The sequence below is a fragment of the Simochromis diagramma genome, unplaced genomic scaffold (genome assembly GCF_900408965.1).
Source record: "Simochromis diagramma unplaced genomic scaffold, fSimDia1.1 OVJJ01000365.1, whole genome shotgun sequence".
NCBI classification, from domain to species: Eukaryota; Metazoa; Chordata; class Actinopteri; order Cichliformes; family Cichlidae; genus Simochromis; species Simochromis diagramma.
The window spans coordinates 134,248-156,211 of record NW_024387230.1 but is presented as its reverse complement, the minus strand read 5'-3'; the positions used below and the strand labels follow the sequence as shown (position 1 = coordinate 156,211).

The window sequence follows — 21,964 nt, the reverse complement described above, 5'->3', positions numbered from 1 at the left end:
GGAATATCCCAGTGCATGTGTATTCACACTGGACACTACATGGTCTTGTTTTTATTAGCCCTCAACGCAGCAGTGACCTGCTTTCAATAAGTTACAGGGTCGGTTTCCTTTTCATCAAGTCTTCTTACAAGTATTACAAAATAAGATATCAACTGGAGACACAACACGTACAACTTTTTATTGACCCCCAGCAAAGCGTGACCTAATCAAGACATCCGGTGGTTGTCCTCATGGCTGGACTGAGTTTAGAGATCGCTGCTTTGTTTACGTTCCAACATCCATGACTTGGCCTAGAGCTGAGGTGGGTTAACTTATTTGTATTGTCTTCAACACTTGATTAAAATACATAAAATACATACATGAATAAAACTCCACTCTCCATTGAAGAGAAACTGCTTGTCCATGGGCGCAAACCTTGCATCTGTGCACAGCAGCAGCGAATACCATATGATTCAGAAGATGACTGCTCCTCATGGCTACCAAACAACTTGGGTTGGAGGAACCAATGCACCAGGGGTACTTTTTTTTTATCTTTACACAGTATTTCTCTTTTTGTATTAATGATAGAAGATGTTACATTTTGTCAAAAAAATATGTGAATAGAGGATCTAGGGTGGAGATGGGTTGCACTGATACAGGGACTGTGACAACGCTTGACCTTTTGAACTAATGCTGTGTTTAATTTCAGGAGCATATTTGGTTTTGGAGTGATGGGAGGCCTTTCCAGTACACAAACTGGTGCCCAGGAGAGCCCATTAGTGGTTCCCGTCCATTTTGCCTACAGATTAATTATAGTGGTAATTCAGAACATGGTTGCTTAATTTGTGAATAATTTAAGTGCTTTAAATAAAATACTACATAAATCAAAACTTACAATCTTGCTTTGGATTGCATCTTTAACACTTTGTGTGACATTTTACTGATTTCTGCTTTTGAACCTCGCAGATGGCAAATGCTGGGATGATGTGTGGTGTGATAATCTCCGTCCTTCTGTCTGTGCCAAGAAGAGATCAGGACTCCTGGACTGACACGCATGAAATCTGAATCAAAACAGCAGACTGAAATACAATGTTTCTGTTTTGCTCCTATATCTTTATGTGCAGCATTCTATTTTCCTCTCTGTTTAACACTTAAACAACAAAATCACAAGTCAACAGAAGTGTGATTGTGTCATCAGTAGACTGATTTTACCATGTTTCTTTGTATTGTCTTCCAAGAAAACTATTCTGTTTTAATTCTTTGTTTTTAAGTTTCCTTCTTGCTACATTAAAGCTTTTGGGCAAGCATCTACCTGTGTCTGTTGTGTAGCTACATATAAATTCAATAGTCATAACATGCATTAATTTGGGGTACTTATTGAGTGGGTAATATTTACCTGCACTTACTGTTTTTTATTGTCTAGCTCAGTTACATTTTGTTTTTCTGCCAACAGTAATGCTGATTTGGAAATCACGTCTTTGTGAGTCTTTCTGTAACAGTTAAACTTGGTATGATAAAAAAAAAGAAATGTGGTACTTAAGTTGCAATAGATTTGCAAGAAACAATTTTGAAAATAGTAAGTTATAACAAAATCTGTATTTTCATGTAGTTACTGTCACGGCTAGTGAAGTGAGCTGTGTGGAGGAAATATATGGGGACCCAAGAGCAGGCACTCGCTGAGATGTGAAGAAGGTTTATTGCAAAATAAAGCACAAGGTGAAAATGGCAAAATGGAACTAAAGATAATCTATACTGGGGAAAACTAAACAGTAGTGATGGCCCGCTTGAAGCTGACGCTCCGGTGCGTGTGTCAAAAAAATCAACACACTGTTTCAGAAGCACTGCGTCGAAGCTTGATTCGTTTGGCCAGAGTCACGTGATCAGTGACGTCCGAAGCTTCATTTAGAGCCTAACTGCTTCGATGTCCGATTCAATGGTTCATAAGGAAGCGAATCATTCACGGGATTTGTGGAGTGTTTTGATGGTGACAGATAGCGAACCACTGATCATTCCACTGAGAGATTTGAAGCCAGCCAGGAATAGAGGAGGTTCTGTTGTGTGGGAGAATTTTGAGTTGATTTTTGTCAATCGGGTGGGTTTTCCAGCTTTGTGTTCTGGCCGTTTGCTTTTGTTTTGTGCGTGTTTATTTTATCTAAAAACGGGAAAAAGATAAAATGTCAAAAATCTGCTTCCATAATATAAATATCATTAAATAACTTTAGAAAGACTTCCACTTGATTCTTTACATGTAATGTTATAAAAATATATATTTTATTGTTTAATTAATCTGAAAATGTTAGTCTGCCAAATGTGCAGCAATTTAATCTATTTATTCTCTTTAGCTGATAGTTTGTGGGGCCCAGGTAGACTGTATAACTGCATCTCTACCAGTTTCTGTGCACTCCAGCCTCCTCTGTGCCATGTGATGGGATTTTCCTTAAGGCAGGAGAAATGATCTCCACGAAAAGGAACAGGTTCGGCCATCGCACAGTGGAACAAATTTTATTCTTAAATACAAATGAAAAAGGGTTACCTAAAATGCATCATGTTTTTCATTTGCAAGTTCATAAGCATTTTCCTTTTCCATTTCACAATCAATTCTACCCCCATGTCAAAAATATGTATAGGAAAATTTCCCTAATATAACATTATTTATAAATATACCCGTCTAGCACTTGCACAAGTGCATGGAGGCAGGACCTCACAGCAGAAACATACTCCATAATGTGTTCTACATTATTATATGTATATTATATGTAATGTGGTAGTTTTCAATTATTGTATTTACCAACATCAAGAAGTCACAAGCAAAGAAAGACCACACCATGGTGCATGTTTAAACAAGGAGAGTTTACTGGTCAAGATTATTTATTAAACAAATAAAACACATTTTTTTTAACCCCCCAAAAATACACCTTCAAAGCAACACAACGGCGGCCCAATATCAGACAGAACTCCACTCTGTAGAATGAGCAATCGTAATGAAGCAGTTGGTTTTATTTTGTGGATTCAAGCTGCTCTTTGTATTTTTGGCCACCAGATGTCACCAGAGAGGACTGTGTTGAAAAGCTTCGAGTTATGAACCGTTTTTCAATACAAGCTTCAGTGCTTCAGAAAGCTTCATTTGGCCATCACTACTAAACAGCAAACCTGAACACAAAGGAAGGTGGGCGATGGCACATGAAGGCTGACAGCAGGGAGAACACACGGTTGATACACAGACAGACCAGCAATCAGCACAAAAGTAGACACGACTTAAATACACACAGAAGAACACAGGGAGATTACACACAGGTGGGGAACAGAGCAGTCAGAAAAATCAAGTTATCTTAATATCATGTACTCATAATGAACAACTTGCCCTAACTTAGTCTGAACCAAATCTGATGAGACAAGACAGCGAGGGCTTAAAACTGAATACACTCACACATGACTGTTAAAGTAAAACAGGAAATTCAAGACAGACATGGAAACGCAGACATGACACTGAGACATGACTGACTGGAAAAAACACACAGAACACAGGAAAGGCAAGGTAAGAAGAACCAAGGGCTCTCCAGAGCCGCCAGCGGAAGCAGCAGGTGGTGAAGCTGCAGGCGATGGCTGGACCGGCTCTCCACAGCCTCCAACAACATTTCCATGAGGACTATGATATTTGCCACAGTGTGGCTTGCGAGTTGTTCACATCCAAGTATCAGAGTGGATATTTCTTGTGAGGGGGAATGTGGGCAGGAATTTTCAGCAAGGACATTGACAGCTAAAGCCAAATAAGGGAGCCTTCTATCTAAATCATTACTCTTGGTGCACTGTGTACTTTGCAATCTGTATGCTCTCTAAAAAAATGTCCTCTGGGAAAATCTTTACTGTCAGCGAGGTTTTGGCACAACTCTTTGACAGTCAAAGTGACACAGAGGAGAATGTGTCAGAGACAGAGGGTTGTGTGTTCAGAAGGACCCTGATTTTGATTCATTCTCATGTGATAAGAATAACAGTGGTGGCCCTGCTGTTGCCTCTCAAGCACCAGCAGGCACAGGTCCTTTCAGAATGGAAAGATAACATGGTCCCTTGCCCAACTCCAACAACAGGGTAGACTTAGTGCTGCTAATATTGTGAAAATGGTTCCTGGCCCCACCAGATACACAGTCAAGCCAATATTTGTGTACTAAAACCAACTATGGTCAGTTGACAGCTTATCATTTCTTTAATTTTTCCACTCAATAACTTTTTTTTTTAGCATTCTGCAGTGTCGAGGGACCCTGAGCTAGTGCATGAATGTGAGAAATACTTTAAAGTTTTTTAAAGTTTTAAATTGTGTAACAAAAGATATGCAAATGCCAATTTAATAATTTTTTAGGTATTATTAAATAGCACAAGCTACAATAGTAGGAATATACTTGTTTGTTATTCAGCAGAACAAAGTCCAGGATGTTTACTGATATACTTTTTTGCATTTGAAAATCACAGTTGGACTGAGTTTAACTGCATTACAAGAAGTGCTGTTCATTTTTCTGAGCTATACTTATCGTGTTTATAGTGTTTAAGTGTTCTACTACAAATCTCAAGTTCAAGGATGATAAAACATAAGCAAAATTGAAACTAGTAAGCTACCACAAAATATATTTTTTAAATTTAGTTAAATTTGAAATCTTTTTCAGTGGTTAAACAATTAGTATTTCTCACTCAGAAAAAAATAAGTCATCTCTGGTCCTTTGTACTCACAATGATTAAGTTGTCCTAACTTAGTCATCTTAAGTAAGTGTTCTTAGTTTTTTTTTTTTTTTCTAGGCAACACGTTTGCATATGTTTTGGGGTTTTTTTTTAGCTCAGAGAACTAGTTAGATTTTACAGTGCAGATGTATGTGAAATTTAAGAGTACACTCATGAGTATTAAGCATTTAAATGCACAGACCAGTTTGATTCAATGCTTAAGATTTTAATGATGAAGAAGATGAGAAACAACAATTCATTCTGGGAAACAAAGTTTTGCTAAAAGCATTCTTTCATGTACACATGCAATTTGCTCCTGTTAAAAGAGCTCCTCCAGTTTATGTCACGTGTCGTTTCATTCCTTATGCAGCATTACAGTAAAAGAAAAAAAGTAAATCAAATCAGAACCAGATTCTTATTGTGATATATTAGAGTATTTGCTTTGTCGTCAGGTGGGCCACACCTTCATGACAGCCCAGGAATCACCAGATGGCCCTGACACAAATAAATGGGAATCGGCTGTCACATGTCCCATCATTCCAACACTTGCTTCCTGTAAGTAGATAAAATCAGAATGAACTGAAATCATAATCACATGGAGAAATGATTACTAATCTAAATATTTTGTTCTGTATAACAGTAGCACCTGATGCATACATGTGTTTACTGCTGCATCAAAACACTATGTAAATATTCAATATGATAAAAAATTGAACTGCTGTCTTTGTTAAAAATAAATGACACTACTTGTTTTACATTTCTGTCACACATTACTGTTTGTCACATTAAATGCATAAAAATTATTTGGGGAATTGTGGGTATTGTTTCTTTTTTTCTTTAACATTTACAGTGCTCATACATTGTACTTTTAGGGATTTCACAGAAGGTTTACCTGAAAAATTCACCAGCAAGCAATGCTCGTTTCCCCTATGGTTGTTAGGTTCTCCCTGACACCACTGCGTAAATGTGAAAGAGGTTCCATCGATCCAAAACCAGTAACCCTCCTAGAAAACAGAAAAAGCAGACAAGAATACACTTAAAATTAAGCTACAGTTCCAAGTTCTAAATGTGCAGTTATAGACAATACTATCAAGAATGAATTTAAAAGTCTTGAAAAATCAGATCCCATCTGATCTTAAAGACCTCTTTATCTACTGCAGATGTGTGCTAATCCCTGAGCCTGGTTCTGCCTCAGGTTTCTTTCTGTTAAAAAATGTTTTTCTTCCCCTCTGTCACCAAGTGTTTGCTAATGGGGAAGGGTCATCTGAATAATGATAAGTGAAATTATACCTGTTGACCATCTGAGCCACCAATCCATGTTAGTCCACTTTCATGAGTGGCACTAGATATGACGCGTCGAATGAACTGATACTCGTCGTAGCTGTGTACAGATGCCAGGTTTGCATTCATGTTTCGGCAGATTCTCTACAATGGAAATCAACAGAGTTCATAGAAATGACAACGTAAACAGAAAGATTTAAGATTTCACAAAGAATAAATGATAAATTTAGACCACTGCCTTTACCTGCGCCTGAGCCCAAGTCATTTGATCGTGATTGTAGAGAAAGCATCGATTCCCATACTGAGTCCAGCCACCTGGACAAGATGCTGCTCTCTTCTCAACATGATGTCTTCCTGAAGGCAATCAAAGATTATTGAGTTACTTTACTGTATAAGAAAAAAAAATGTTAAAATATAAATTCATGAAAAATATGTTTAAGTGTTAAAGATTAACTTTTTTTTTTTTTTTTTTAGCTATAAATGTACTTGTCCATCATACATGAAAAATAATTTATGTAAAACTGACAGAGGAAAGCTGATGTACTCTTCTTCTGTTCAGAATGATAAAAATGTGATTAGTTTGGGTGACCTGCTGGAATTAATGCCTCTGTCCCATTACTGGCCACTTTACCCCGACGTGCTAAACAAATTACATCAGCAAATGTTGATTTTGGTCATTCATTTTCAGTTTAATATATTCATGCATAAGATGTATAGATGATGCACAGCATACTGGAATACTCACTAGCAGCAGTGCCCAGAGCCACCATTGCGCACAGAAGTGTAGACACAGTCAGCAGCTTCATGGTGATGTTAGTATCTCTACACAAATCAGAAAATTTAAAGTGGCTGGTAGTTTATTAAAGAAAAGATAGACAGTAATTTGACAGTTTCCAGCAAGCCTTTGATATAATACCTTATCTTCCTTCTTATCAGCATCAGCTTGTAACTTCAGCCTTCAAGTGTGGAGGTGCTAATCAAACCTGACACCAGCACTTATATACTGTTTCTGTATCTTGACTCAAAACCAGGAACAAACACACTAAAAATACACTGTTATTTATTTTAGCTCCATGCTTTCTTGTATTTCACTTTATAACAACCTGTCTACCTCCACCCAGATAAAATTTCACTGCTGTTTAATTTGGCACATTGACTCAACAAAGAGATACATCACCTGATCTTTGTGTCACAGTTTTGTTTCGTTTTTGCATGGTGAATGTATTTGTCCTTTACTCATCATTATCCACACATACTGTTGGCAAAACATGCCAACAGTATGTTTCTTTTTTCTTCCCTGTTCTGACTGGGAACACACCTGAAACTGAGGAGCAACCTGAAGAGCAATTCGGCGAACAGCCAATTGGAAAATGAGACGGGAAAGGACAGTTAGGAATGACTTCCATGTAAAATAAAAGTCATTAGATTGTCTATTAGTACACCAATGAACAATGATTTTCATCTAGGAAGGAGAAGTGTATAAAAGAGTGACAGACTTCCCCAATTCAGGTTTCTGCATAGACTCTGAATGCTGTTAGTCCTCTTGCAAGATAAAATGAAGCTTTACGTCTCTGCTGGGTCTATGTTTGTCATTTGATATTTCTCCTACAGTACCTTGGGAACTCTAGGGGTTCTGAATACTCTGACAGCTCTGGATGCATAGTCAGGGGTTGAACTCAGCTGCTTCCTCTGGTGACTGGAGGATTGCCCTTACCCTGGGAGAGTGTGGGTGCAGAGGTTAGATGGATAATAGTCATTCTCACCTGAGGAACAGGTACGGATGCAACAATAGACTGCGTCCTGACCACCCTGACCATTGGAGCAAGGATGAGTGCAGGGTTAGGCACAGGCTCTGGTGTAACCCCACATGGGGTAGGACAGCTAACTGACTGAGTTCAAAACTGAAACAATAAAAGGCTGAGAAAAGGCAGACTCAGGAGTTGAGACAAAAGTTCCTTGGGAAAGTGACTAATAAAAATAATCAGTCTTTGGGCAGTTTATAGTCTCTGAATGAATCTAATGTTTGTATGCCATAAAAGTGTTGGAGGCAATTCAGAAAAGGATACGGAATCACTCGCTCAGGAAAACAAGACTTTAACTATGTCCTTATTGCGACATTAATAAGGACAATGAAGCCAGCTTGCTGACAAACATATAGCCTGTCTAACAGTTGATTTGTTGATTTCAGTTGATTTCTTGATCTTGGCTGCCTAGCTGGCCCTCTCGCCTTGGCCTCAGAAACATTTCAAGTCAGAGAGTACGCCTGTCACGTATACGCCTTTTACTAACACTCAACAATAACCTTAAGTCACTCTATATATCTGAAGCTCTCAAATGTACCCAAGGTTTGTAGTGCTCATTTCATGTGTGTACTCAGCCTGTGTCCACAGTGTGCGCTGTGTGTGTCTGTGCCTGTGTGAGGTTGTCTGTGTATTGCACAGAGGGTGAAAGGAATTTATCCCAATAATTTGTTTAATGAAGCTCTTTATTTCTCTCATCACTCTCACCTCATCCCCAACTTGTGAAGGAAGATGTTTGAATTTCTCAGAGTTCGTTCGGTTCGAGATTTATTTCCTTCCTAAATAGTGCTTCTGTTTGCAGCTCAGAGATAATGTGAAAATCAATAAAGGCCTAAACCAACTAGCTTTGCCAATGGGGACATTATTTTCAACAGAATTAAACCGAGTATAAGAGAAAAAATATTTGTATTTACTTCTACAATTAGAAGTAAAGCTCACATTGCAAAACAAAGTTGTATAGAAAGCTTTCTTTTAATTATACAGACTTTCCATGTAGAAAATTATTGCCTAATAGCAAAACTCATATGTACAGATAATACACCGGAATTTGAAACTGCAGTGCTCTCACAGTCTCCAGTGTTGCACTAAAACAACATAAAAACAACATAAAATATAAAAAGATAGTAGCATTAGCTCCTCTTCTCTAAGCATTTCCACCCAGCTGTTCAACAAGAGCGGGAGAAAATATTATATGAGGCCCTGCTGTTTGCATGGTTGTTTACAAAGAAATGAACAGTCTCTAATGTTTACTGTAATTATTCTGGCTGTCAACAGAATTTGACTTTTCATGCTGTCACCAGCTCCTCCCATTCCCTATGTTCAGTCGTACTCATTGCCCATTATCCCAACTACTGAGGCAATAAAAAATAATTCCTTGTAATTAGAATGATATGATCTCATAGGGTGGCTGTGGTTCAGAAGGTAAATGGCCTGTATTTGTATAGCGCTTTACTTAGTCCCTAAGGACCCCAAAGCACTTTACACTACATTCAGTCGTCCACACATTCACACACTGTTGATGGCAGCTACATTGTTGCCACAGCCACCCTGGGGCGCTCTGACAGAGACGAGGCTGCCAGACACTCATACCACCCTCTGACCACCACCAGTAAGCAACGGGTGAAGTATCTTGCCCAAGGACACAAAGACCAAGACTGTCGAAGCCAGGGCTCGAACTGGCAACCTTCTGATTATAAGATGAACTGCCAACTCTTGAGCTACGAAGGTAGCACATCTATTAATCAGAAGGTTGGGGTTTGATTCCTGTGCACTCCAGTCTGCATGCCAAATATCCTTGGGCAAGATACTAACCCCAAGTTGTTCTCCAGTGTTTCCACTGTAGTGTGAATGTGGGATAGAAAAAAATATAGAAAAAAAGCTTTTGTGATTAATGAGGCATGTTGTATAAAGTGGTGTGAGTGATCAGGTAGAGCAAAAACAAGCTATATAAGAAATACTCAATGTCCACCAAGTTACTACTTCCAGAATTAATTCTTTTTTTTTTTTATTTCTTTTCTTTTTATTTCAGGCAGAAACTCAAGTTCAACTTGTAAGTACAACTTGTTTTACTTTGATATACAGTTTATGTATTTTATAAAGAATACCAGTGATTTTTCTTCTTTGGAAATAACAGTGCCTGGCAGCACTGCTGAACTGTTGGAGAAACTGAAACAAGATCCACACATACAAACACAGGACCCAGAAAACAATGTTCAAATCTCCAGTTAAACGAACACATAGAAGGTGTTTTTTTAATAGTTTATGTGAACTTTACTTTTTGCGGAAAAACGTTTTTTTCTTTTTGTTTTTTAATCCAAAGGATTGTTCAGTCATTCAAGTCCAACAGTTTTCATGCTTCACTATATTTTCACTGTTCTGTCTATAAATAATTTACTTGCACCATTTTGGTTATTCATTTATTTAAGGTCAATAACGTAACCGCCTCCTTCATCACATTGGTTTCTTTCATCATATTTTTTACAACTGAAGACATGGCTTATATATATATATATTTTTATTTTAAAATTCTGAATTAATTCTGAAGTTCAGAAGCGATATTTGAATTCTGCACTTATTTATCCATCTAAACATCCAAGCTTTCAAAAATCTGTGATAACCTTTGTTGTTTTAATAATATATGTTGATTAGCTCTCCATTGTGTAGCCCCTTTAAAATACAGCTTATTTCAAACTGTCAATCCTTCCTCTTAGATGCATGATTACATGTATAATGTAGAAAAGCTGAACAGATGTGGAAAAATACAAACCTTATTAACCTTGCTCAACTGACTAAATGCTGTAAGAACATCTTGCTTTACTGGCTTGATTGGCAATAATAAACACTATAAGCACATCCTTGACAGGTCACTATTGCATCAGATGAAGGACTGCTTTGTCATTGAGTCAGTGACAAAGCAGTCCTTCGGTGTAACCCTACCTCAGAAAAAAATCTCCACAAATATTTGCGTACTCATACTCATGCTTGATTTATAAGTCACTGTCTAGTGAAGGTGTCTGATGATCAGTGCGTCAACGTTTTAAATTTCTTTATATAAATGGTAAGATTTTGGTTTGTACATACAAGCAAAATAGAGTGGAGTACAAAGCATTGTTTTTATTCAGGCTTATTAAAAGCAGAAGAAAACCCAAATCTCTGGTGTAATGCACACACTACCTCATTCCTTAAGCTGCAGAACAAAGGAGAGAATAAAAATGCAGAAAAATTAGCCGTCTGAGCCAATCACGTTCATCTGTAATTCAGACATATGGATTACAAACTAACTGAATTACAGGTGAACTGTTAGTTTGTTTCAGTGCTGGAATGATAACATATTATGATAACACATGACAGCAGTGCCAAAGACAGATGGGAGATTGGCGTCATTCACATAAAAACAGAATCCAGATTTCCTCACACACAGACAGTGAGAGCAATGGTGATCATGACAATCGAAACAAAAGTAGTTTATCAAAGCAGCTGCTCAAAAGACACGAAGAGAAAAAGAGGTTAATCATCGTTTCTGTCAGTTTCTCACATACAGCAATAGCATGACTTCTGAACTTCATGAATTCTGAACATTGATTTATGTGTCATTAGAAGTGATCACAGAGATGCAGGAGTTAAACACAACTACAGCACAGAATGATTCCTTTCAATTTTTAATTCAGTTTTATTTATATCGCGCCACTTCACATAATAATATATGATTCACTCTGTGTACTGTAACATGAGAATGTTTACAAAGCCACTGTATCAGTTAAAGAATCACCTCTCCATTTGCTACCAACTCCTATTAAACAAACACAGCTCAATGTCATCACAGCTCATTAATAACTTTGCTGTATGACTGATCTATTTTGAAACGTCTCGTTATATTTCCAATGTTAGTTTCTGTTGCTTTATCTCACAAGTAGTCAGTAGGTATGCAGATTTTATTTCTCAGACTAACTGTGTGACAGTTCAGTGTAATGATGATAAAGTATTTTTAATTTCTTTAATTGGTAGTTCATTGCCCAACCTGTCCTGTATTTATAAAATAGAGAGTGTCTGTTTACAGAAATGTTACCAGAAAATAGTCAATACAGTATAATATAAATACAAATTGACAATATACAATTGTCAACCTGAAAAATATTTCAAAGTATTTCAAAATATTTCTGGTAGGAAAGAAAAGAAAGAAAGGGGAACACATATTTAAAATGTCCAGTACACAAAAATGAGACGCCATCCATGTTTCTATGTTCTCTTGTCCAATTCAGGGTTGTGGAAGGCGCAGCACCACTGTCCTGTGCAGCATTCATCAATAATTGACCTCTAACCATGCAAAGATCCAGCCTCTCCTGCACCACCAAGCCACCTGCTTGCATACTGAAAAATTCAAAGCTTTGAAAGAACTGGTGGAGAAGGAATTTTGACTTTTTCCTTCTCTTTTATTATAGTTTGGAAACTAGAGATCAACACCAAAGACTCAACTTTTTAATGTATTTTTAAATTTTTTTAATCTTTGTTTCCTTTGGGTCTTTTTCTTCTCCACAAATCAAAGATAGCCAATTCTAGCATTCTGCTCTGGTTTGTTTCATTTAAAAACTGCTAAATAAGAATGAAAGCTGAATTTACCTGAAGGGCAACAGCCGAGCATACCTACTCCTCGTGTTGCTTCAAAGTAACATCTGGAGTGGCTCCTCTTTTTTTAAATGCACATGCTACTACTCCGGGAGAAATGCACGTCTGCAGTGATTGATCAAAACTTTTGACTGGTCACAATAAAACTGGCCTAAAGTTCACATTGGGGTGATAGTTTTCATGCTATACTAACCAGTTTTCCTCAACTGGATGAAAGTGCTTTAAAACAGGAAATTGCATGTTTAGCTTAAGAAATACATCAGGAGGTTATCAGATGGTGACTGGTTGTAGTAATACAAGCCATGCTGAAACAAAGTAATGATTACAAATTTTATTCTCCATTATCAATGCTTTTATCTGCCACTTTTATTAAGAAGAGAATGGTATTGTGTTTCACAGACAAAAAAATAAAGTCCTCCTAGATTTTACATGGGTGGTGACTGGTCTATAAAAATATAATAGCCCTGGTGTCTCAAATTCCTTTAACTGGTTAATATATAACTGTTTGCAAGATGCTTAACAAACAAGAAAAATAAAGTTAACACAACATCTTCTACTCCACTCTTTGGCTTGCAGGCAAACGGCAAGAGTTCAAGAACATGCAGAATTATTCTTTATAATTTCTGACCTTACCAGTTTTTCAAGGATTCTCGCTTCATCTTATTTTAGAACAAACAGTGTGAAATCATTTAGAGATTTGAGATAACTAGATGCATATACAAGAACCATACCAGCATCTAAAAGACTTCAAATGAACCTGTAGCTAGCCACGTCTGTGTTATCAGTGCAGCCACAGGTTAGCAACCGCTATCGCTCCCACAGCAGATTGCCCCAAGCAGCCAGCAAACCAGGCCAATTGGTTGACAGTAATGAGGAAGCCTTACACAAATATTTTTATTCTGTGAATTGCTGGAAAACAAGAAAAAAGAAAGCAAGATCAGTTAAATATCTATTTAAAATCTGTGTTTTTAAATTCTTATTAAACTAATCATTGTTACACTCTTAGAAAAGACCAAGTTAATGGAAATCACTGGTTATCAATCTGATACTCTGCTTCCCTCCAGTGGCCTTGCTTGTCACATACACAGTCATCCAGGTGATTGTAGTCTAAGGAGCTTGGAAAGAAAAGCGTCTGGACTTCTTTAAGTTACTTGAAGACGTTTCACCTCTCATCCGAGAAGCTTCTTCAGTTCTAGGGTCAAATGGTGGAGAGTCCCAGATTTAAACCCAGTGGGAGTTTCCCCCCAAAGAGGGACAAAAGGACCCCCTGATGATCCTCTACCTAATCACATGAGCCAAGGTACGGTGTGGGTCACAATCAGCCAGGGTTTCGGATGAGCACATTGTGAAACCTGGCCCCACCCACCATGTGATTTCCTGAGGTCAGATGACCCAGGATGTGAGTGGGCGTTAAGGCGTCTGGGAAGGGATCTCAAAACTGGATTATAGATGGCAGACAGTTGGTGTCGTAAACCCCCGCCTCTGTTCAAAGATGGTCGCTCACAGTGGACATAGGTGGCTTCTTTCACTCCTCTTTCAAACCATCTGTCCTCTCTGTCCAAAATGTGAACATTGGCATCCTCGAAAGAGTGTCCTTTATCCTTAAGATGAACTGCTGAGTCTTGTCCTGTGGAGGTGGCTCTTCTGTGTTGTGCCATGCGCTTGTGAAGTGGCTGTTTGGTCTCTCCAATGTAGAGATTTGGGCATTCCTCGCTGCACTGTACAGCATACACCACATTGTTAAGTTTGTGTTTTGTATGGGCTCAAATTGTGGTTATAAATATTTTGTACTTATAAATCAGGATTTGTATGTGTAAAAAATATTTGTGTGTGGACTTAGCCAAAAAATACAAGATTGTAGTGAATGTAACAAAACACCGATTATTCAGAATACAAAATGCTTTGACTCTTTGAAATTAATTAATTTATTTATTTATTTAATGCTTTTCATACATATTTTAGGGTTAGAGAAAGCATGACCAGACCATGATAAACAAAATTTGCTGGTCAATATATCTAGAGGATAAAAGGCACTGACTGTGCATCAGCTGGCTACCACCATCACAGTGAAGCATAGTGGTAGTGGTGTCATGCCCTACTGCATGATACTATTACCACTATGTGTATCAGCAGCAGGAACTGGAAGATGAGTTTGTTTGTTTTTTTTGTAACACAGACCAAGTGTCATGATCCAAAGGTACGACTTGGTTTTCCCCCAGTGCCCTTCGCCTCGCCACCTTTCTAGCTTTGTTCCAGTTGCACCTGTGAATTCCTAGTTTTCCCTTACTGACCCACGCCCTGCTCTAGTAACAGTTTTCTACAAATTAATCTCTGTTTCCAAACCAAAATTTTAAAGCTGCCAAGATTTCTTTTTAAAAAATGTGCTGCAATTTGGTGGGTAAATATTCTGTTAATGTTGCTGCATTCTTTCATATGGATCAGCAGACACTGTCACTACACAAATACTAATAAACTAACCAGTGAATGTCAATATTTGTGGAGACGTTGTCCTTAGGCAGGTTGGCAAAGGGCACCTCTTTGCTCCTCTTTGCTTTAAGCAACAGTTTGCGACAGTGGGAGGAAAAAGCAGGTTATACAACTGATTGCCTAAATGGGTATACATTTTCTAAAATAAAGAGTTATAGTTATTATATCATGCTGTAATACTATTGAAGGACGTTACCTCCTGGCCTGAGGAAAGACGAGAATAATACAAATATGACTCAGCTGTTTCCAACTTCCTAAAAGGATGAATGTTACAGCCAAACCTAGAGTCCAAAACAGAATTTTGAGTTAATGTTGGGGTCATGAGACACAAAAATGAAGAAGCAAAGAAATAGGCCACTTAGCTTGTTAAATTAAAGAGAAAAAGGCTTCCCACTCTTTACATACCAGTACCGTTTAATAATGGTATTTATATTTTATAAAAGTTGCTAATCTGCCTGTTCTAGGAAAAAATACAAATGTTAGCATAGCACTACACTTTGCATCATAGTACAGTCTGTTTGACAGTCTGGAAGCTGTGATCTAAAGGTTACATAATGGAACAAACAAAACAGGATGAATGGCTCCATAATAATGATACTAATAGCACCCCTCCAACAGCCCTCCCTTGCCTCTGGTCCTCTTGGATGGCCGCCCCATCTGGTGCCTCCCTCCTTCTTCGCAGGATGTCGAAGAAATGTGTGGTCTCAGGTTTTCAGTAGTTTTGGGGGCTGTGGATGGCCTAGATATTTTTTTCTTCCTGTCCCTGATTAGATATTATAATACCATACCATATAAAATTTTATAATGGAAACAACAAATACAAATGAATAAATAAACAGATAAAAGAAACACAAGTGGAGCCTATAGAGAATGTATAGAGCTGATCTTCAAAAAGTAAAATGTGTTTGGCACCGAAGCATTCAGATCAGAGTTCTGATTGCAAAAACTGCCAGACAGGACATAAATTTAAAAAAGGAAAAATGACATTAGTGAAGCAGGGCTTAGCATGTGGTAGACCAAACTGTATTTATTCCAAGAAAAAACGAAACTGGAATAACAAGATGACAAGAGACATGTTGCAACTCGTCCTCTCTCAGAATAAAATAAGAGAGCAGTTTCAGTTGAAGCTGAGCTGCTCATTGCACCACTAAGTAGCACAGCTGTAACATAGCTGCACCTGCTGGAGTTACAAGATACATGCACAGTAAATAAATAGGCTTATATTTAAGAAAAATGAGAAAGAATGTATTATTTACAAAGATTGTATTAACAAGTATTATTTTTCAATAGAAATACATTAATTTGATATCAAAGGAGAGAAACAGAGGTGCATACAGTTAAAAAGGAAGACTGTCACAACAATTAAGAATAGGTCAATACAAAGAGAACCAAAATAAATAAAGCTGTTAACTTATTATTTATCTACAGATTATATATTGTACAGATGTGCTGCCTCATTTGCAAATAAAGTTTTCTTGATTTGGACTGTATATAAATATAGCCTGTTTAGACCTTAAAACTATGTTGTTTAGCTCTTATTAATCTGATCGACTCTGCCATGCATGGCACTTAAATTCATTATAAAATCTCTTTCTAATTCAAGACCTTTATGAATGGTGCCTCACAGAAAAGTGCTGCTTCTGATTTAGCATTGTAGCTATCACAGATTATTAGACTCAGTGCAAAATTAACAGCTGATGAAAGTGACAGTCATCAACTGTAGGTTAGAGGTAAGAAGCCCTTCTTTGGTTGCCTAGATGAAGTTAAAACATTTTGGGTCTTTTGAGGTTTCTACAGTGATTTTAATTTTACTTCCTATATTATGCCCATGGACATGGTCCAATCCTGAGGCTCATCGCTCCTGATTGGCCATTTTAAAGCAAATTAGCTACACTAGGATTGTTAGTCTGTGACTTTGGGTGAGACCCAAAGTAGCTGTTTTTCCTGAAATGGTGCGTCTACAACCAGAAAAGTAGTTACAAAGTTACAATAATGCACTGGAATGGGAAATGGAGCATATTCTCCTTGTTTCCAAGACAATATGTTTTATTCTTGGACTCCAAAGCAGCTTCGGATGGTTCACAGTTCAAAATAATACTTATTTATCTTTGTTTTTAAGCCTCAGTTTGACTCTTCAGTTCATCTTCTGTCTTTTCTTGGCTTCTTTCCCTATAAGCCAACTTTCGTCTGACTGACTGGTTTCCCTCATAAACAGAAGATTTGAATTGTAAGGGGACCTTTTGTGCTAATGGTCAGAACTGCGTGTCTCAGATGAAAATATTGAGGATATCCACTCTCTATAATGCAATAAAAGTGATTACATGACCTCATCACATGAAACTTCAGATACTACAGGTCATCTAACACAGTAAGAAATGTAACAACCAATTTGCACAGATGAACTGAGTTGAGTTATTGCCATTTAGAAATACATACAGAGAGACTAAAGCCACACTGAAGACTGTTTAGGCACAGGTGCTTTGTTCAAGGATATTGACCATGACAGTCACTGTATTCACAGAAACTCTTTCTCAAAGCCTGTTTTCCTGTCATTGAAATGTGTAGCTTCTTCAGCTGCTCTCCCTGCTTCCTCCAGATATTTCAGAAGCTCCACTTCCTGATCTTACTTGATCTGAAGTTCTTGCCCCTCTGGATTTGTGTGGTTTTTTATCAAAGCTGTTCCTTGTGGTGTTTACACATCTGGATTCTTGAGCATCACCTCTTTTTCAGCATGTTCAGTAATCCTAGTTAAAAAAATACAATGTTACCTTATCATTTTGTGTTCTTTGTGATTACATAAAACAATGTATACAATTCACAGAGGAGAGAATTCACTTGTGTTTCTTTAATGGTTCAGTTTATCCCACTTTTTAAAGTATTTGCCCCCTATTTGGAATTGGTTTTATTTTGATTCTTCATAAATGAAAAAAGAAGTTTAGGGTCATGGCACATTGTTGACATGTTTGCGATGGTTTCACAGATATCAGTATAGAAAATTTCATGTTTATGTAATGACAAAAACACTATTTTAAAATGGAAAAAAAGAGAGACATGTTTACCTTAGTCGCTATCTGTGAATGGTCAGTAGAATACTCAGAAACACGGCGAGTAAGCCTGGAACCAAGACCAATTTCAAAGACCAGGACGGGACTGGAAGATATCATGTAACATTATTAAGAACCACAGTAGTTTCACATATAGCATATGAAGCATTTCATCATGAAATCTACCTGGAACATGTATGTGTGTCTCTCTGCTCTGGTTGGTGTTCCTCTGTTGGACTCTGCAGGTGATGTTGTTGCTGTGTCTCTTCTCCACAGTCACTCTGCTGCTGACAGTATAGAGGTCATCAGGACCTCTGAGGGTCTCTGTAGGTCCAGCAGAGAGGAGGTTTCCCTCACCGTCCAACCACAGCAGCTCAGGCTCTGGATACCAGCCTGCAGACTCACACTGTAACACCACTTTACTGCTGGTTTTACTTATTACAGTGACTTTAGGAAAGGAGACAGCACCTAAAAAAAGAAAAGAAAACCAAGACCAGGAGAAATACTTTAAATTCACAGCGCCAACATTGTTGTTATTGGTTGATTATGTTTGTAAAAGGTATCAGTGTGACCATTAATTTAGAAAAGTGAACAGGAAAAGCAAAAGAAAATGAATCGATGGAACAACTTTGCTAAAATAACCAAAGAGACACATATACACTTAAGTTAATTATACAAGTTAGTTATTATGAAAGCAAATTACTATCATAGTGTTGCATTTTGACACGGTACACCCTGGATGGTTTGCTAATCTGTGGAAAGGTTAACACATAAAGTCAAAAAGCATTCACGCCTACAGACAATTTTGAACTGCCAGTTAACCTGACCCCACTAACTGCATGTCTTTGGACTGTGGGAGGAGGTGGGGGTACTGGGAGAGAACCCACACAGTTGTGGGAAAAACATGTAAACGGCACACTGAAAACACCAGTCAAACCCATCAGAGCTAATACCCAAAACACTACTGTGAGGTATCACTGCAACAGCATGCTGAACATAAATGTATTCATTTGTTGACTTATTAAGGGGGCAATAAATAAATTAACCTCTTAAGCCGCACAGAAAGCACAGAAAAAAAAAAGTCTTATTTTAATTTTTGCTTTTTTTGACAAAACTTATGGTTTGGGTTTGAGATCTGGTTGAGGTCATCAGTGGAGAATTAGACCTCTCGAAGTTAATGACATATCCTGAGTCATGCCATACATATTAACAAGAGGATCCCAAGCTTTCTTCCCTCAAAGGCTGAAAAATCCTTCTACTCCATGCAGGGATCCAGTCCCATGACACTAAAGGACAACTTGATCTGAAGTAGTTTGTAATGTTTCCATGAGAACAAGAAGCCAGTGTCTCCATTCTTTTCTTTCAGTTACATGAGATTTTTCAACTCAAATTGAGCACTCAAAGTACTTTAAAACACATTAATACATAAAGAAAGGACATAAAAAATAATATAACGTGCATTTACTTACCAACAATGAGTTTAATGAAGGCCTCTTGTCCCACTTGTGGCACAAGGCATCTGTATATTCCCTCGTCAGAGATGGTCACGTTTGAGATTTTCAGTGAAATGTCTCCATGTTCCAGTTTTTCCTTAACCACTGATGTCCTTCCTCTGTACGACGGCTGTTTGTTCACCACGTGTTCTTTTTCGTCTGCCCACTCGTAAACAAACCCGGGCGTTAGGTCAGGTCTCGCCCACTCCAGCCTCATGCCATTAGCATTCATTTCTGGTTTAATGTGGCACGGCAAAACAACCTCTTCCCCAACTGTGGCCACGACTGCTGGAACGACAATGAGAGGCCGCCCTGAGGAGGAAAAGGAAACAGCGGAGTAAAGTGAGCATTCCTGACAGTGTAAGTCACAGTTACTGTCAAACCTCTTACAGTTTACAAACAAGTTGACATTTATATAAAATTAGACCAAACTGGAAATGCTACTACTACTACTAATAATAATAATAATCTAACCTATTGTGGGGGTTTTTTCTACTCTTAAACTTGTACTTTCTTACATGACCCAAATATTTCCCACGTGTGGGACTAATAAAGGTTTATCTTATCTTAACTTACCAAGCACAACCTTGGTGACGTTGAGCTCAGAGAAGAAAATGAAAAAAATGTACAAACTGTACTGTAAACTGCAGTCAAACCACATGACAGTTGTTTACACCCATACCACTTAAGGCATCTGACCCCAGGATATAATAAAAAAAAAACTACGATATAATATAATATAATATAATATAATATAATATAATATAATATAATATAATATATGACAACAATCATGACCTGTTCAGGCAACCAAAAATGTGGCCTTTGCTTCTGTTTTTTGGTTTAAGGAGGAGAAACACAAAAGGTTGCATAACAAAACATATAGTGCAATTATGCAGTAATAATGTCTAGGAAGTTGCTGATCTCAACCACAAATGTTTTGCACGCAGTTAAGAGCAATGTGCAATCTGATGTGCAAAGACAACACGTTGATAAAACTATGAACTCACCTCTGGGTATCAGGAGAAGGCAGAAAATCATGTGCTGTAAAATCATGGCTCTGTAGCCTCTCAATGATAACTTATATCTCCACAGATGCATCTTGGAAATCTTAAAGAAAAAGAAAAGTTGTAAAATTAACGAGATTAAAGACAATCAAAATAAATCATGCTAATTATGCGATTTTGCTCCAAGAGAAAAAGCATTTTCTGTTTGTTTTGTCCTCTTTTCTTCATCATTGACTGTTTTTTCTCCCTCTTCTGGTCGTGTTTAATTCGTTTTTTATATTTACTTTTAAAACAATGAACTCCCCTTCCAGATCTTTTCATATAAACCGATTGTTAAGTTTCTGCATTGACTTCGGGCTTAGTTTTGTCGCTGTAGTCATGAGCTTCTTTGTTTTGCTTTTGTGTTAAATGACATTAAGTATCAAAGTTAAATCAAAATTTAGACTCACAAGAGAGACGCAACTGTGATTTTATTATGTTATATAATGCGAAAAAAGCTTTTCTATTCTATTCTATTGTTTTAATCTCAAAGCCAGAAAACGACAAAGACATACAAACGATGTTGGACGGTTTTAAAATCCCCTGAACTGCTGTGGAACTGCTGTGACGCTCCCCTTCCGTCAGCTGAGAAAACTCTTTAACATTTAAATCGACTGTACTTGGATGGGTAACGAAATGTTTCTCCCACTGAAAACGCTACATCGGGATGAACAGAATCGACCTTTTGGGAATTGCGACTTACTGCTATTGTGTCCTTGTTTACTTGCATTCATCTTTTATAAGGCATTGATGCCTCTTTTGTTGTTGAACCCTATCTGAAAGTTACGGATACCACGTTCACTTTCACTGTATTATTGTTTGTTTCTTCTTTGTATTATTTGTTACGATATATTTATATAATTACACATAAACGTTAAAACCTTTGACACTGTAAGCTGTTTTACTTCTATAACAGTTCTGATGAGAATAATCAAAAGTATTTAAGAGGAAGACTTACCTCAAAGAGAACAAAAGTCTACGACTTGCTGCGCAAGAGCTCTGTTGTTTGTTTACACTGTCACGTGCGATCAGCCGAGTGAGCTTCCTGTCTAAAACCAGGAAATTGTGACGACGATAATATGGCTCAGTATTTTAAGCTAAACGTTGTTTGCAGATGCCATGTATATGTAAATATATAGCAACAGATATATAAAACCTCGTGTCTCAGCGTTACCGTGCACTTTCACTGATATGGCATTTGTGGTGTCACTTTTCTCTATAACGCTCTCTCTCTCTCTCTCTCTCTCACACACACACACACACACACACACACACACACTGTGGTCTTTGATTTCATCATTTTCATATTTTGACAAATTTGTTTGAAGGCTGTAAAATAAATCGATTTAATAACGTTCTTTTAAAATATATATTTTATTTGGGTTAAATCAACACGTTTTTGTACATAAACGTGAAACTGGACTCGTACAGTCTCTCTCTATAAGAACAGAAACACCCTACAAACACCCTCTTTATCAGTGCAAAATTGCATTGAGGTTTTGCAA

The 21,964-nt window shown here is 37.6% G+C and overlaps 3 protein-coding genes across 3 annotated transcripts; 1 reads left to right on the top strand and 2 right to left on the bottom strand.

Annotated features, from left to right (window-relative positions):
- Positions 1-191: 191 nt before the first annotated feature.
- On the top strand, positions 192-1,288 carry LOC120746825 (ladderlectin-like). The gene is made up of 4 exons (XM_040052324.1): positions 192-301; positions 388-516; positions 689-797; positions 946-1,288. The coding sequence occupies exons 1-4, from the start codon at positions 281-283 to the stop codon at positions 1,026-1,028; spliced, it is 342 nt and encodes a 113-aa protein (XP_039908258.1). The 5' UTR covers positions 192-280; the 3' UTR covers positions 1,029-1,288.
- Positions 1,289-4,896: 3,608 nt separating this feature from the next.
- LOC120746821 (galactose-specific lectin nattectin-like) lies at positions 4,897-7,010 on the bottom strand. The gene is made up of 6 exons (XM_040052320.1): positions 6,884-7,010; positions 6,713-6,789; positions 6,212-6,321; positions 5,977-6,111; positions 5,579-5,690; positions 4,897-5,239 (listed from the first exon to the last, which is right to left on the bottom strand). The coding sequence occupies exons 1-6, from the start codon at positions 6,904-6,906 to the stop codon at positions 5,169-5,171; spliced, it is 528 nt and encodes a 175-aa protein (XP_039908254.1). The 5' UTR covers positions 6,907-7,010; the 3' UTR covers positions 4,897-5,168.
- Positions 7,011-15,877: 8,867 nt separating this feature from the next.
- Positions 15,878-21,576, bottom strand: LOC120746863 (butyrophilin subfamily 2 member A2-like). The gene is made up of 6 exons (XM_040052361.1): positions 21,418-21,576; positions 20,424-20,523; positions 19,390-19,725; positions 18,107-18,388; positions 17,936-18,026; positions 15,878-17,620 (listed from the first exon to the last, which is right to left on the bottom strand). Exons 2-5 carry the CDS (start codon positions 20,512-20,514, stop codon positions 17,944-17,946), a joined length of 792 nt encoding a protein of 263 aa, XP_039908295.1. The 5' UTR covers positions 20,515-20,523; positions 21,418-21,576; the 3' UTR covers positions 15,878-17,620; positions 17,936-17,943.
- Between the last annotated feature and the right edge of the window lie 388 nt (positions 21,577-21,964).